This window comes from Zonotrichia albicollis, chromosome 10, assembly GCF_047830755.1.
Source record: "Zonotrichia albicollis isolate bZonAlb1 chromosome 10, bZonAlb1.hap1, whole genome shotgun sequence".
Lineage (NCBI taxonomy): Eukaryota > Metazoa > Chordata > Aves > Passeriformes > Passerellidae > Zonotrichia > Zonotrichia albicollis.
In genome coordinates this window covers 9,210,954-9,225,294 of record NC_133828.1, presented here as the reverse complement: position 1 = coordinate 9,225,294, position 14,341 = coordinate 9,210,954, and the positions used below count along the sequence as shown (strand labels likewise).

At 57.1% G+C, this 14,341-nt stretch overlaps 1 protein-coding gene across 1 annotated transcript; it reads left to right on the top strand.

Moving 5' to 3' along the window:
- Positions 1-781: 781 nt before the first annotated feature.
- On the top strand, positions 782-5,485 carry EN1 (engrailed homeobox 1). Its single transcript, XM_074547949.1, has 2 exons — positions 782-2,021; positions 4,617-5,485. The coding sequence occupies exons 1-2, from the start codon at positions 1,343-1,345 to the stop codon at positions 4,931-4,933; spliced, it is 996 nt and encodes a 331-aa protein (XP_074404050.1). The 5' UTR covers positions 782-1,342; the 3' UTR covers positions 4,934-5,485.
- Positions 5,486-14,341: the final 8,856 nt, after the last annotated feature.

The window sequence follows — 14,341 nt, the reverse complement described above, 5'->3', positions numbered from 1 at the left end:
CGAGTTCAGCTGTGAGCCGGAGCTAATCTGCTTCGTATTCCGAAAAAAACCCAAACACAGCAAAGAAACAAACCAGAGAGAGGCTTCGGCCGTAAGACCAGCTCGTCCCGGCAGTGCCTCCTGTCTTTATTGCTATTTATTGTTGTTGTTATTATTATAATTGTTACTGTAATTTTTATTCCTCCAAACCAAAAAAGGTTCGATTCCAGGGAGCCTCCACCCGTCTCGCCATCTCCCCGCGCTGCCCAACGCCGCCGCGGGAGAATAGAAAGCAAAAAGAAAAAAAAAAAAAAAGGGAAAAGCGCACAGATTTGGAAGAGGGGGCGTTTATTATCGCTGGGACAACAGCAAAGCGGCAGCTGACCGAATCCTCGCCACCCGTGGAGGACACGGCGTGGCTGGAAGTTGTTGTTGACGGGGCTCGCAGGGGGCCGGGGAGGAGGGGGGGTCCCGGTTCCCGCGTGTGGGCGCGGCGCGCTGCCCCCGCCCCGTCGCGGCGGTGCCGCTGCCGTCCGCCCCGTCCCGCCCGGTGCCGTCCGCCCCGTCCGGTCCCCACGCGGTATTTATGGCGGCGGCCCGGCGGGCGCCCATTGGGCGCGGCGCGGGGTGTCAGCGGCGGCGGCGCCGCGCCATTGGCCGCCCCCACGTGCGGGGCCACCTCACGTGCTTCCGGTGCGAGTGAAAAAAGTGTGGCTGAGGGATTTTTTAGGGAGAGTTTGGTGCACGGACCGGCGCTGCCAGAGATTTGGCTTTTTTTTTTTTTTTTTTTTTTAAGAAAAAAAAAAAAAGGAGAAGGGAAAAAAAAAGAATTAAAAAAGGAACCCTAAGCGGGCGCGGGCGGCGCAGCACCGGGCTGGCGGGGACGGGCTCCGGCAGCCCGCGGCGTGGGCAGAGCGGAGCGTGACAGCGGGGCAGCGCGGAGCCGCCGCGGCGGCGGTGGCAGGGAGATGGGCAGATCGTGACGGGTTTTCGGGGGGCGGGTTTTTTGGGGGGGCCGTGGTGCAGCCGCACACCTTTTTGGTTTTTTTTTTTTGGTGTGGTCTTTTTTTTTTTTTCTTTTGGTGGTGGAAATATAAGCTGATCGGGAGAAGGGGGAGAGAAGCCCTCCAGTATCTCCCAGGTTTTGGATCCATCCGTGAGAGGGAGAAAAAAAAAAATCTCAGCTCCAGCCCAACAAGTGGATTTTAATATTTTTTTTGTTTTGTTTTTTTCTTTTTTTTTTTTTTTTCCTGAATTTTTCCTCCCCCTTTTCCACCCCGCCACCCACCGTCAAAGTGGGGTGGGCGTAAAGTGGGTGGGTGGGGGGGACAAGAGGCAGCGATCTCCGTGGCGGGGACTGAGCATGGAAGAGCCGCCGGAGGGGCACGGCCACCGAGACGCGGCGCCCGGCCCGGCGAGCAGCGGCAGCGGCAGCGATGGCGAGAGCGTGCCCGTGTCCCCCAGCCCCGCGCCCGCCTCCCCCGCCGCGCCCTGCCCCCTGCCCCTGCCCCGCCGCCGCCACCCGCCGCCGCCACCGCCGCCCCCGCCGCCGCCGCCGCCCCACCGCACCACCAACTTTTTCATCGACAACATCCTGAGGCCGGACTTCGGCTGCAAGAAGGAGCCGCCCGCGCCGGCCGGCGGCGGAGGAGGAGGCAGCCGGGAGCGGGACGGAGATCGGGGGCAGAGCTCAGGTAGAGAAAACGTCAACCCGCTGCTGGCCCGGCCGCCCAACCCGCCCGCCCTCCTGTGCCCGGACTCGAACTGCCGTCCCGACGGCTCCGCGCCGCCGCCGCCGCCCGCCGCCGCCGCCAAAGCCGGTCCCGCCGCGGCAGCAGCGGCGGCGGCGGCGTCGGGGGCGGCCAAGGCCCCCGCCGACGGGGGCGAGACTCACCCGGCGAAGTACGGGGAGCACGGCAGCCCCGCCATCCTCCTCATGGGCTCTAATAATGGAGGACCTGTTATAAAGCCCGACTCGCAACAGCCGCTGGTGTGGCCTGCCTGGGTCTACTGCACTAGGTATTCAGACAGACCGTCCTCGGGTAAGGAACCGCGGCGCATCTGGGAGCTGTTAAATCGTGACAAGGTCGCCCGCCCCCCCTCCTTTCCCTCTTCCCCCGTTGGCTTTGGCTCCCGGCTTGTCGAGGACCTCGCGTGGGGGGGAGGGCGGCCTGGGTCACCCGGGGCGAGAGGAAACGCGTCCCCCCCACCGCCACCACCCCTCCTTCCTCCTCCGAGTCTCCCAAATTTGAATGTGACGCCGGGCCCCGATTCCGCAGCGGTTCGATGCGGAGAGTCGGCGGGAGCGACCCCTTCCCGCGCCCCCGCCCGCCCCGCCTGCCGCAGCCCCGGGTGTTCCGCGGCGCGGCCGCGCGGGGTGAGAGCGTTGCGAGAAAAAGGCAGCGGGGTCGGCCGCTCCCTTGTTCTGAGGCTTTTTCTCCCCTTACTTTATTTTATTTTTTTTTTCCTGGGTGCTCTTGGAGGCACATGTTGAGGGGCTGCTGGCTGTGCGGGAGGAGGAGGTAGTGTTTTCTTGGAGGCGAAGAAAAAAGGGCTTTATCGAAGGTGGCGGAGGGGCTGTTTAGCCGGGCCTCTGCAGCGAACCAGGCAGGCCCTTAGGCCGTGCACTGCCGCCCGAGCCGGTGCTCCGTGCTGCGTTCGGGGCCCAGCTCCGGGGCGGGGACGTGCCTCTGCCCGAGGTCGTCCCCGTGGGAGTCGCCGCCTCGGCCCTCCCGGCCCTGTTTTGCCGCCCCTTCTACTTTACGTTCCCCAGGTGCCCTCAGGCACCCCTTTATTTATCACCGTTACTTTTTGGTTTTCATTGCCTTTTTTTTTTTTTTTTTGAAAGAAGCTGAGGATGAGGAGATAGGGTTTCCCCATGACACCTCCAGCCAGCAGCCAGGGATCGGCCAGCGCGGTGCGGGGCCGGGCTGGGCTCCCCTGTGCCTGCCCGGGGCCGCTGCATTGCGCGGGGAAGGCGGCGCTGCCTGGCCCCGGCCCCGCTCCGCACTGCCCGGCCTGGTGCTCCGAGCCGGCCGTCAGCGCGGCCGAGCCGTCTCCATCTCCCGTTATTGACACGTCCAGCGATTTCAAACTCAGAAAAGCCTCTTTGATTGACTGGGCTGATTGATGGGGTGATAGAGCTGTCAGACGGCACGGCCTCGCTCCCGGCCGGCCCGGCCGCGGGTGTTGTGTTGCCGATTCCCAGAGCCACCGAGCGCCCGGCGTTCTGCACTTGCGCCTTCATTTCCTTTCCTCCCCTTTCTTCGGGCAAAGGATCATTTCTGCATGTCCTCCTCCCCGACGCTCCCTGCTCGCTGCGACCCGGAGGGGAGAAGGGCGAGGGGAGGCTGGCTGGGCTCGGCCGCTCTCTTTGTTGTGCTCGTAGCTGCCCGCCGGCCCCGACTGCTTCTCTCGGCTCCGGGGACGAGCGGGCTGCGGCGGTCGGAGGCGCCGGCACCCCGCTGCAAGGTGCCGGGACTCAGCAATGCACTCCCCGCGCCCTCCACCCCCCGCCGGTCCAGCCCGGGAGAATCCCGCTGGGCCCCGTCCCTCTCCCCATCGGGCCTCGTCTCTCTCCCCGCCGACAGCCGGGGGGAATCCCCCCGTTCCGGGGAAGAACTGCGCCGGGAGAGGAGCTTTCGGCCTACTCGGCGGCAGGAAGGCCTCGCCGGCTTCGGCTCCGGCTGCTGCTGGCGGGGGGCTGCGGGCCTGGGACCGCCCGCCGAGCCCGGCAGCTGTCGGGGAATTTTCGTAGATCCCATTCTTCACGGTTCCCTCCCCGCTTCTCTTCCCCGTCGCCGGGCCAGGCCGGCGGGCAGAGGACCGGGAGTACCCCTCCTCCGCTCGGCACTGCCCTCAGAATGCGCCCCGGGACCCGGTGGCTTGCCCGGCGAGCTGTGTTGCACTTCGGCTGGCCCCTTTGCGGCCTGGATGTGGCTCTGCTTTTGGCTTGGCTTCGGAGGGAGCAGCGGAGGGAGCTGCAAGCGGGGCCGTAGGTCCCCGGCAGGGATCGGCCGCCGGAGCAGGCGACCCAGGCGGTGTCGGCGGGGCTCCGGGGTGGCGGCGGAGAAGGGCGCCCCGGGACTGGGCTGGCTTTGCGGAGAGGGTCGTTGTCCCCCGAAAGGAGACCAGGGCAGCCTTCTGCCAGGCTGCTGCTGCTGCTGGCGGCGGCTCCTCGGTGCCCGGCAGCGGGAACATTCGGTCCCCGCGCTTCTTGGTGGAGTCGCTGCCCGGCCGGCAGGCCCCGGTCCCGGGCCGTGCAGGAGAGCGGCTCGGTCCTGCAGGGCGGGCGGAGCGGAGCCCCGACGTGTGCCGGACAGGGGGCAAGCGGGGTTCCGCTCCCCTCGCCCGCGGGGCCGGCTCGGCGGGGCCGGGGCAGTGGGTGATGCGCGGGCGCGCTCGGCCCCGGCCTCCCCGTTCCTTCCCCATCCTTCCCTCCGCCGTGCCGGGGCGGCGGTGCCGGGCTTGGGGGGCTGGGGGGGGGCACACGGAACCAGCACAAATTCAGCCGTCGGCCATTTTTCCTCGGCCGGCGGGGCGGGGGCGGCGGTCGGTCGGTCGGTCTGTCGGGCGGACGGTCGTTCGGTCGGCGGCGCGGCCCTGCCCAGCGGCGTGTGTGTGTGCCCTGCCCGCAGGCCCCCGCACCAGGAAGCTGAAGAAGAAGAAGACGGAGAAGGAGGACAAGCGGCCGCGGACGGCGTTCACGGCCGAGCAGCTGCAGCGGCTGAAGGCGGAGTTCCAGGCGAACCGGTACATCACGGAGCAGCGGCGGCAGAGCCTGGCCCAGGAGCTCAGCCTCAACGAGTCCCAGATCAAGATCTGGTTCCAGAACAAACGGGCCAAAATCAAGAAGGCGACGGGCATTAAGAACGGGCTGGCGCTGCACCTCATGGCCCAGGGACTCTACAACCACTCCACCACCACGGTGCAGGACAAAGAGGAGAGCGAGTGAGGCGGGCGCCCCAGCCCAGCCCTGCGCCGCGGCGCCGGCCCGCCGGCCGGGAGGCGGACAGGTGCGATTTAAAAGCAGATCTATTGTCTATCCATAGTATAAGGACTCCGATTAAGAAAAAAAAAAATATGAACACTTAAGAAAAATTATCTCTATATAGCCAAACAGCATATGACCTTGTATATATTTAATTTCAGGTAAGAAATATGTGTAGCGATCTCTATTTGCTGGACAGTTTCTCTCTTCCCTTCTCTCTGTTTCTCCTTTCTTTTGTTCGTTTTGTTCGTTTTGTTTGCTTTCCGTTTTTTTCTTTCCTCCTCCCCATGTCCGTTGCTCCTGTTTTACAGTAAATGTCAGACTTTTCTCATCTGTCGTTTGATCTTATTTTATTTTTTTTTGTGTGTGTGTGAATTTCTGTCTCTATTTTTTTTTTCCCCGAAGAAAAAAAATTCTGATCCACAGACTGCGAGACTGAACCCGCCGCTACAAGCCAAAGATTTTATTATGTTCAGAAATCTGTAGTCTGAAATAAAGTGTAGACTGTGTTCAGGATCCAGGCTGGCTGTAATTCTTTATTTTAGTGTATGGATGTTTGCATATATATATATATATATATATTTATATATATATATACGTAAAAATATAATAAATAAATGTATATATACATACACCATACGCTGTGTACATAGTGCCATTTTGGTGGCATATTTAGGGTTTGCTTTCGATAGATGCAGCAATTTTTAAACTACTCATCCCTTGTTCAAAACCCTTAGACCTTAGATTTAAAAAAAAAATTATTTTTAATTTTTCTACCCTTTAAAAATAATTAATTCTCTTTGGCAATTGCGGTCGTACTTCACCTCCCGCATCTCCCTTTTTAACCAGAAATTAAAACCACCTCATAATAATGGTGATACAAGTTCCCGCTGAAAAATTGCCTGAAATTGTCTGGATACTCAGGGCTCCAGGATGTGTTGGAAGGATATTTGTCTGACAGCTCCTCGCCTCTCTGCGAGAGGATCTGCTCCCACGCTGTTTGCAGCGGGGACCTCTCCCGAGGCTCGGACCGGAGCGATCGGCACTCGGCGCCGGGCGCTGCGTCCTCGCTCCGGGAGCGCTCCCGGTGCCGGTCCCTGCCCTCCGCTCCCCCGGCAGGGCTCGGGCTCGCGTTTACCGTGGGACGCGCGGGTGGCGGAGGGTCGGCGGCACGGCGGAGCTCCCGGGGCTGCGGGCCCGCTCCGCTTTCCCACCGCCCCGGTTAAAAGCCGGCCGTGCCCAGTCCCGGCTCGGCTCTCTTGGCCGCCGGCCGGGGCACACGGACGGGACCGGGCCATGCCCACGGCCTTGTCCCCGAGCCGTCGAGGATCGCCGGGTCCGAGCCCACGCGGGCCTTGCGTGGGGCCGAGCCGAGCTGAGGGCAGGGGACAGGATTCCCCTCCGCACTGACCCTGATGGAACCGGGCACCGCGGCGGGTGGAGAGCCGCCCGTCCCCCTCCACCAGGCCGTCTGTCGGCTTTCCTTCTCCTCTTTCTGCTGCTCTCCATCCCTGCCCTAGGCCCGCGGCCGGCAGGGCGAAGAGGACAAGCGAGCAGAGCTGGAGCCGGGGGATGGACCCTTCTCCTGCATCTCCCCGGAGGATGGGGCGATGCCGAGGCCATGCGCAGGTCAGTGGGACCGGAGGGCGGGAGGGGGCAAGCAACAGCACTCTCGGTCGGCGGAGCCTGCAGCTCCCCTCTCCTCGTCCCCTCGGAGGCATTAGGGGTTTTCTGTCTATTTGAAAAGGGCAGCAGTGGGGATGATGGCTTCTGCCATTTTCGTGCTTTTTAACTTTTCCTTCTCAGAGCTGCGGTTTGCTATCACCGAGGATGGAGGCGCAGGCTGGGGAGAGAGCCCCCTGCCCTCCGTGCCCATTGCCGGTGGGGCAGGACCCCTCCTACACCTCATCCCACTCCAACCTACCCCATCGTATCCCACCCCATCCCCGCCCAGCCCAGCCCGCCTCTGCCCGCCGAGGGCTCTTCTCTCTGCAGGCCGAGGAGCCGGGAATACTCGGAGGGCTTAAATAAATGTTGTACAGCGCCATCTAAAGTTGTGTATTTCTTTCTCTCTCCCTTTTATTTTTTTTTTTCCGATGGGATTGGAACATGAACTCATATCTTCTGCACTGAGGAAAATAAAGCCGTCCTTCAAAGTGCGAGTTTCCACCACTCGTGGGGAAAGTGGTCGGCGAGAGCCCGGACCGGCGGGGCAGCTGCAGAGTTCGGGGGCCGCGTTCAGGCTCCCTCCGAGGCCCCCCTTCAGTGGCCGCTGTCGAGGGCACACGGGGAGATTGCTCCCCTCCTCCCGCCCGCTCCGCTCTCAGCTCAATCCTCTGCCTTTGCCATACACGCCGTCTCGCACTCCCCTGGAGCTGGACAGGCGAAAAATGGCATTTCTCCTTAAAAATCGAGTAACCATTCTCCCCAAGAACATTCCCGGGCCGGATCTGGTCTGGACCTGCCCGGGGTATAGGGCACCGACCCGCTTGGCTTGCCCTGTCCGCAGGACACTGGTGATGCTCAGGCTGGCTCTCGGCGTGGGTCGGGCAGGGCTGCCGGCTCTTCCTGCCGTTCCCCTCGCCAGACCCGGGACTGCTGCCCACCTGCGGCCGGGAGCCGGCTCCGGGGTGCTGGGGTTGCCCGGAGGCTTGGGGGCTCCAGAGGAGGAGGAAGATGAAGAAGAGTTTCCTCTGCCGCGGGTTGTCCAACCAGACTCATCTGAGCTGGACAAGTCAGGAATAAAGCCGACGAGGGAAATATAGGGCAGATTAAAGGAAGCCTAAAGAGGATTATTTAAACAAACCAGACTTTTTAGTGTAATTACGCTGTTAGGATTTCTCATGGAGAGCAGCTGAGCAGGGCACATTGGTGAATCGGTGCAGGCCGGCGAGGTCCAGGTCTGTCCTCGCTGGCTCCACGAGTGACCTCGGTCCCCTGTGGGTGCCGAGGGCAAACAGGCCCACGGGGAATAGGGGGGAAAACCTTCACCCGGGGCCCAGCACTGAGAAATAAGAGCAGAAGGCTCAACATCCTCCCCGTAGGGAAGGGACCAGGTGTGCGCGGAGCGGCGGGGGGAGGCGAGGACGCGCACCGGGCCCCGGCCGGAGAGGAATGCTGAGCGCTGGGCGGACGGGCGGGACTGGGGAGCCCAAGTGCCAGGAAGAGCACCCGCTAGCCCAGGCGGAAAGGCCTGGAGGCAAAGCACCACCCTGCCCCTCCTTCCTGCGTGCCCCGGGGGTCTGTTCCCCATAGCCCGGCTCTCGGGAGGCAGCGGCCCCTTTGTGGGGTGTGAACATCAGTGAACACCCACAGACACCCCCAGCACCCCCGTCCTCCCTCCGCTGGCGGAAGGACGCACCGACGCTTATTTCTCCATCCAAGGCACCCCTCGAATCGGTCACAATCGTTCCACACCCCCGGCCCTGGCCCGACGACCACCCCCCGGCGGGATGCTGATTTGCATATGCAAATGAGGCACGGGGGAGGAGGGGAAGGCCACGCGTGGTCCCCCCCGTCGGTCCCCTCCGGCCGGGGCGCAGATCCCGCTGCCTCCTGTCACGGAACTTGTTCCTTTGTGCCGCCTTTCGAGGAATCAAAGCAGACACGGTTGTGACACGTAGCCCGGAGGGTCAGAGGTCAGATTTCACAATCCCAATTACAATGATTTCTAATGATGTTTATCTTGCGGGTTCCGACGGCTGGGAGCTTTACAAGAGAGCTCGGCTGCCCTCCCCTCCGCTCGGAGGGCCGTGGGTGCGGGGGGCTCTCGGCTCCGGCCGGGGGCAGATGCGCTTCTCCCGGGCACGGAGCGCCGCGTCCGCCCCGCCGAAGGGCGCTGGGAGCCAGACGGCCGTGCCGGGGGTCGGAGGCCGGAGGCCGAGCTCCCTCCGTTCTTCTCTGCGGTGGTCGAGACCACGGCGGAGTTAAGCGAGTGAATAGCACAGTGGTTTACAGTGAATACTTCCAGGCACCCACCTCTCCTCTCCCTCCCCGTCGGGCAAGGTCCGAGGCAGCGCTAGCGAGTGGCTGAGCGGAGGTAGGAGCTCTGCCCGTCCATCATTTGTCCCGATCGGTGGCGGCTGTGAGGGCTATGGGGACCGGCCATGCCCCGGTCACCCTCCCGCCCTGAGCAGCGTCCGAGGCCGCCGGCGGAGTCCCGGGGGAGGCGGCGGGCTGTACCTGCGGGAGCTCCCTCCGAGCCCGGAGAGGGTCCTGGCAGCGGGAGCACGGCCCAGAACCCCTCTCAGCCCCAGGGCTCCGACTACTTGTCGGAGAACCGGTTCGATGTAACTTTTATTTTGTGTTACAAGAAATAAACGCAGAGCGGCGATCGGGTCAAAACACAACTCAAACTGTTTCCTTTTAAATCTAAAACCGTTTTGAAAAAGATTTGTCGAATGGCCAAGGGTTGAAACTTTGAAAAAAGGTAATAAATGTTGAGTAAAAAGAAAAATCCTAACTTTTCTTCTGTTGGGGAGTTGGACACGTAGCACCCAAGCCCCAGCCTCGGGCTGGCTGTTGACAGAAGCGCGCAAGGTGCATCTTTGTGCTCTACATCAAACGCCTTTGACACAGACTTAAAAAAGTCTATGTAAAGCAGCTAATGGTGCTCGCTCTTCCGGCTGAGTAAGTCGGGGAACCAGATTTTGCTGGAAGTAGAAGCCCTTTGCTCTGAGAACTGATCTTTACTGCATCAGGTGAGCAACCCTTACATTAAAAAGACTTTTCTTGTTTGTTTTTGGCCACTTAATCAGTTTGGAGATAACGAAGACGCGAATAAAAACTTTGGTGGCTGCGGCAGCAGAGCTGTCGGGAGGGTTGAGGAGGCGAGGGCTGCGGGACCTGGGCCGGGCCGGGCCGGTGCCGGTGCCGATGCCGGTGCCGGTGCCGGTGCCGGTGCAGACGTGGGGGCCCCGCGGGGTGGCGGGGGCGGGCACGGGGAGCGGCCCCGCTTTGCCCCCGCGCTCTGCCGCAGCGCTCGGCTCGAGTACGGGAAGGAGCCAGGGAGATGCGGGGGTACAGGCGGGCCAGGGAACTTTTTGGTGATTTTTTTCCCTTTGGTTTCTTTTTTAATTTTTCTTTTTAATTTTTTTCTTCTCATCGGGGTCACACCAGAGGTAAAGGCAGCCGGGGTACCACGGGCTCTCCTCTTCCTCGGCGCGGGTGGGATGTGGGGAAGGGCTGTGCTGGTTCCTGCCCGTCGTGCCTCCAGTGCCGCTTCCCGACTCCTCCTTTTGCGAGGACAGGCTGCCGCTCGAGAAAATACCGCAGGGACACGAGAAGCTGTGCCAGTAATGGGGCATTTGTATCTCCTCTCCCTTCCTTTGATTGCCAGACGAAAAGGACACCCCACTTGGTACCCTGCCCCCGTCCATCAGAGGCTCCCCCCGGTGGGAGCAAGGCTTGGGGACCCTGTGGGGACATCGGCTCTCTCAGGAGTCCCCTCATGCCATCAGACCTTTTAGAAATAGGTGGAGCAGGAGCTGCACCTGCATGGCCTTGTCAGGCCCGGGGAGAGGCTGGGGTTTAAGTTCAACTTAAACTCGAAATTTGGAGCAAATGGAGCCAATGAGGACTGTACTCTGGTGGGTGCCTTCAGTTATGAAAAGATTGAAGAAGGCATGAGAAATAATATTAACTTTAGGATCAGCCCCATTTTTTTTTCCTTTGAGAGAACAATGCGTGCCTTATCTCCCTCTGAATAAATAAATCATAATTGCCCGACAGTTACCCGTCACAATAAACTTGACCAGATCTTCCAACAATTAGTTACGCGTTCTCTCTGCTCTGGTAAAAGTCTTGTTAAATGTGATGAATGTTAAAATAAGCTACCCCTGAACGTACTTTCCAAGATCTTTATTGGAAAAGTACAAGTGCGTAAGCCTCTTAAGGAGACCATAATGAAAGAGGGTGACTGGTGAAAGATAAGATGAGAGATAGCATTAGATATTCAGATACAAATGAAATACTGATTGGATCATGCCTTTTTGATGGGGTTTGATGTATTCCTGGTGCTGCTTTAAAAATTAAAGGTGTACCCCTTTTCCTTCAGGAGCCAAGCACTGACTCCAGCAGCAGTTTTGCTGGAGAGCACTGCCAGCTTGGCCCTTTCCATGGGCAGGTTCAGCTGCCTAGAATATTGTCTGGGAGAATGATACCCCAGTTATTTCAGTGCTCTCCTGCAGCAGTACCTGGACCCCAGGCGAGAAGGAGCTTCCCATCAGTCCAGGCTGGGGTAAGCCCATGCTGTCTATCAGCCCTTAGGAGACAGCAGCCAGTGGTTTGGATAGAAGAGGGAGGCTTGCAAGATGTGCGGCTTCTCCAGCAGAAAGGGAGTGGGAAGTGTTTTGAAGCCTTCTGACTCAGGCACCCCATCCACCCGATACCCACAGGAGCCCCAGGCCAACTTTGTAATCAGGGACATGCAGGGGATCTGCCCCTAGGACATGGAATTGGAAGGCAAGAGCAGAGCAGCAGATTTGAGCACCTGCACACAAACAGCCCCAAGAACTGGCCCCAGGTGTGTCCTTCTGGCTAAGGAACCAGGGCAGACCTTGGTGCATCTGAGGACCTTTAACTGGATTAGGAAAATGACCAATATTTTTTTTGTTGTTGTTCCCAAGAAAGGTCTGACCTTTTGCTTGGGATTGCCCCATCTGTGTGTTTCTAAGTGATTAACCCAGCTGTAGCAGTGTGGTGGGTCCTTGGCTGGAAGTGCTGCTCCTCCCTTGAGCAAAACAGGAGAAGCTGCATTGAGGCTCCTCTCTGCAGGTTGTGTGAGTGAGGGTCAGGCTGTGCAGTGTCCCTGTTGGTGCAGAGCAGGGCACTGAGAACTTCACCTGAACCAGGCAACGCTCCTGGGCCACCTGCACACCCAGAGATAGCACAAGGAAATTCCTTGTGTGTTTTCCACTCTTTGCACAGTGATGGATGTCTTGGTGCAGCCCAGGTCTGGACATTCATAGCACTGTGTGATCTCCATGCTACTGGAGGAGCTGGTGAAGGTCCATAACTCCAGAAAAGCAGGTAGGGAATTTCATGGTGGAGGTTCATAACTACAGGCAAGAAGGGATGTTAGAGTAACAACCTACTGGTTTCACTTGCAGCCTTTAACTTCTATAGGTCTTTTTACATGCAGGGTCATATATTTAAAGTGGATTTCTGGATTAATGTAAGGTTGTTTGAGGCTCCCTCCCTTAAGTAAAAACACACGACACCCTTGCTTTCTTGTGGAAATGAACATAAATATGGATCCATTTCTGCAGTGGTTTAACATGCAGCTGAATTTACCCCAGAATGTCTGTTATAGGATGCATCATATAAATATATAATGAGTCACATTTTAGATACTGATCATGTCCTCCATAGATAATAATATCAGTTGGAGGTTATTACAGGTTCTGTGATGTAGCTCTTTCATATTTGACTTTTTAAAATATGTTCCACTTACTTGTAGACCACACAAGCTCTGTGGAGGACACCTGGTATCTATTAGATTGTTTCAGCCCGTGGAACAAAGCTAATCTGATATGACTAGGGAAGTTGGGAGTTTTGCCATTGATTTCAATGGCAGCAGGATGGGACTCAGAAGGCTGAACTGTAAAAACACAACTCCATATGATTTTATTCACATCTAGCCTGTCAGGAATAAAACCCCAGCAACCAGAGGTCAGGGGAGCTGCACTGTGCTAAGTTGCACGCGTGCAGGATTGCAAGCACAGACAAACCATCTGCACGTGTGGATTCGCTGCTTTCACCTGAGGTTTAATTTAAAAATGAACATCAGCTCAGCCTGAGCTACAACAATAGACCAGTGCCCTGAATATTGCTGTAGGTGGGATAAATCTTGGCAAAAATAACAGGCACCTAGCAATGCCAGAGGAAAGTAGAGCATTCCTCTTTGCCTTGCATATTGTAGCTTTCTGAATATCCAGGAGATGGTACAATTACTGTTCACAGTGCCAAGCACCTACTCCTCCCACCTGAGGACATTTCTGAATGCTGATTCCAGCAGGATTGCTGAGCCCTTGTAAACTGCTTGTGCAGCGTGGTCAGTTACAAGTCAGCAACAAGCTCTAACTTCCCAGGCAGTTCAGCAGCAAAGATGGAAGATTTTTCCCCAAAAGAGTGAAACCCAAGATGCTGTAGAAAGCTTCAGGGTCCTGCAGGTCCTCTTTTAATCCACTAACTCTTGACCACTGCCCTGAAATTCCTAGTGCTCCCCAAATCCATCCCAGCATTGCTTTGGAGGCAGTGTCCTGCACGGAGAGCTGGTTTAAGGTGGCTGAGCCCTGCTGGTGCCCCTGCAGTGTGACAAGGAGCCTGCACACAGCACGGGTCCCCTTCCCTTGCTCCAGCTCCACATCAGTCCCTGCAGTGCTGATGCTGAGAGAAGAGGACCCAGCTCTGCCTTTCAGGCAGGCTTGCACCTCTGCTGAGGGTTTTTGTACTTGGATACACACTGCTCAGTCAGTGGGTTTTACTACCCTGAGCCTGCAAAACTTGAAAAGCTACTTGTAAGCTTTATGTAAAGTTACAGCAGCTTGTCATACTTCAAGCTCCTCTTTATATCTAATAAATTATTAAAAATGATTTATGACAACACGTAAATGATTGAGCATGAGTGACATCACTGTTGTTATTAATGCATATCAGGGGCCCAATTTTATTGTGATTTTGTTTATTTTTTAAGGATTCCTTTATTTTGGATTCTTCCTAAATCCACACTTACGGCAGTAGTGACTCTGAGAATTGAACTTACCATTTTTTTATGTCTGGCAAAATCATCCTTGAAATCACCAGGAATTTTATGTGTATGAAGCTAAAAGTAAATCAGGACTTCAAGGTTTGTTTCCAAACAATTCAAAGGAGTCTTAGGGTTTTTATTTAATTTGGATGAAGTGAACTTGAAGGGAAAGTTCAATCACTAAAAATTAATATGGCTCTTCCCCATGCATTGAATTAAAGAAGATGGACTTGGAGAAAACTTCATGAGACATCTGACCCAACCCTTTGCATCACACACAGTAAAGGTTGTACTAAGCCAGCCATAAACTCCATTTTTATCTTATGCATCTCTACTGGTGCCTTAATTATCTCAATAGGCAGTTATTGTGTTTGCCAGGAAAGCTGTCATCAACTGTACCACTGCAATAATTTTTATGTTTCTCTTTCTGCAAAGATTCTTTCATTTAGAAGAAGTCACAGGAAAATGTTCATGTGTTAAATGGATTTTCTGGTCAGATAGATTTATAAAAATAATATGGCAGTGTAGAAATTCCAGTGGCTCTTTAATATTTAGTTAAATAATAGAATTAACTGGGTTCTAATTTTTGTCAGTGCTAAAGCATGCACTGAATGGTAAATGAT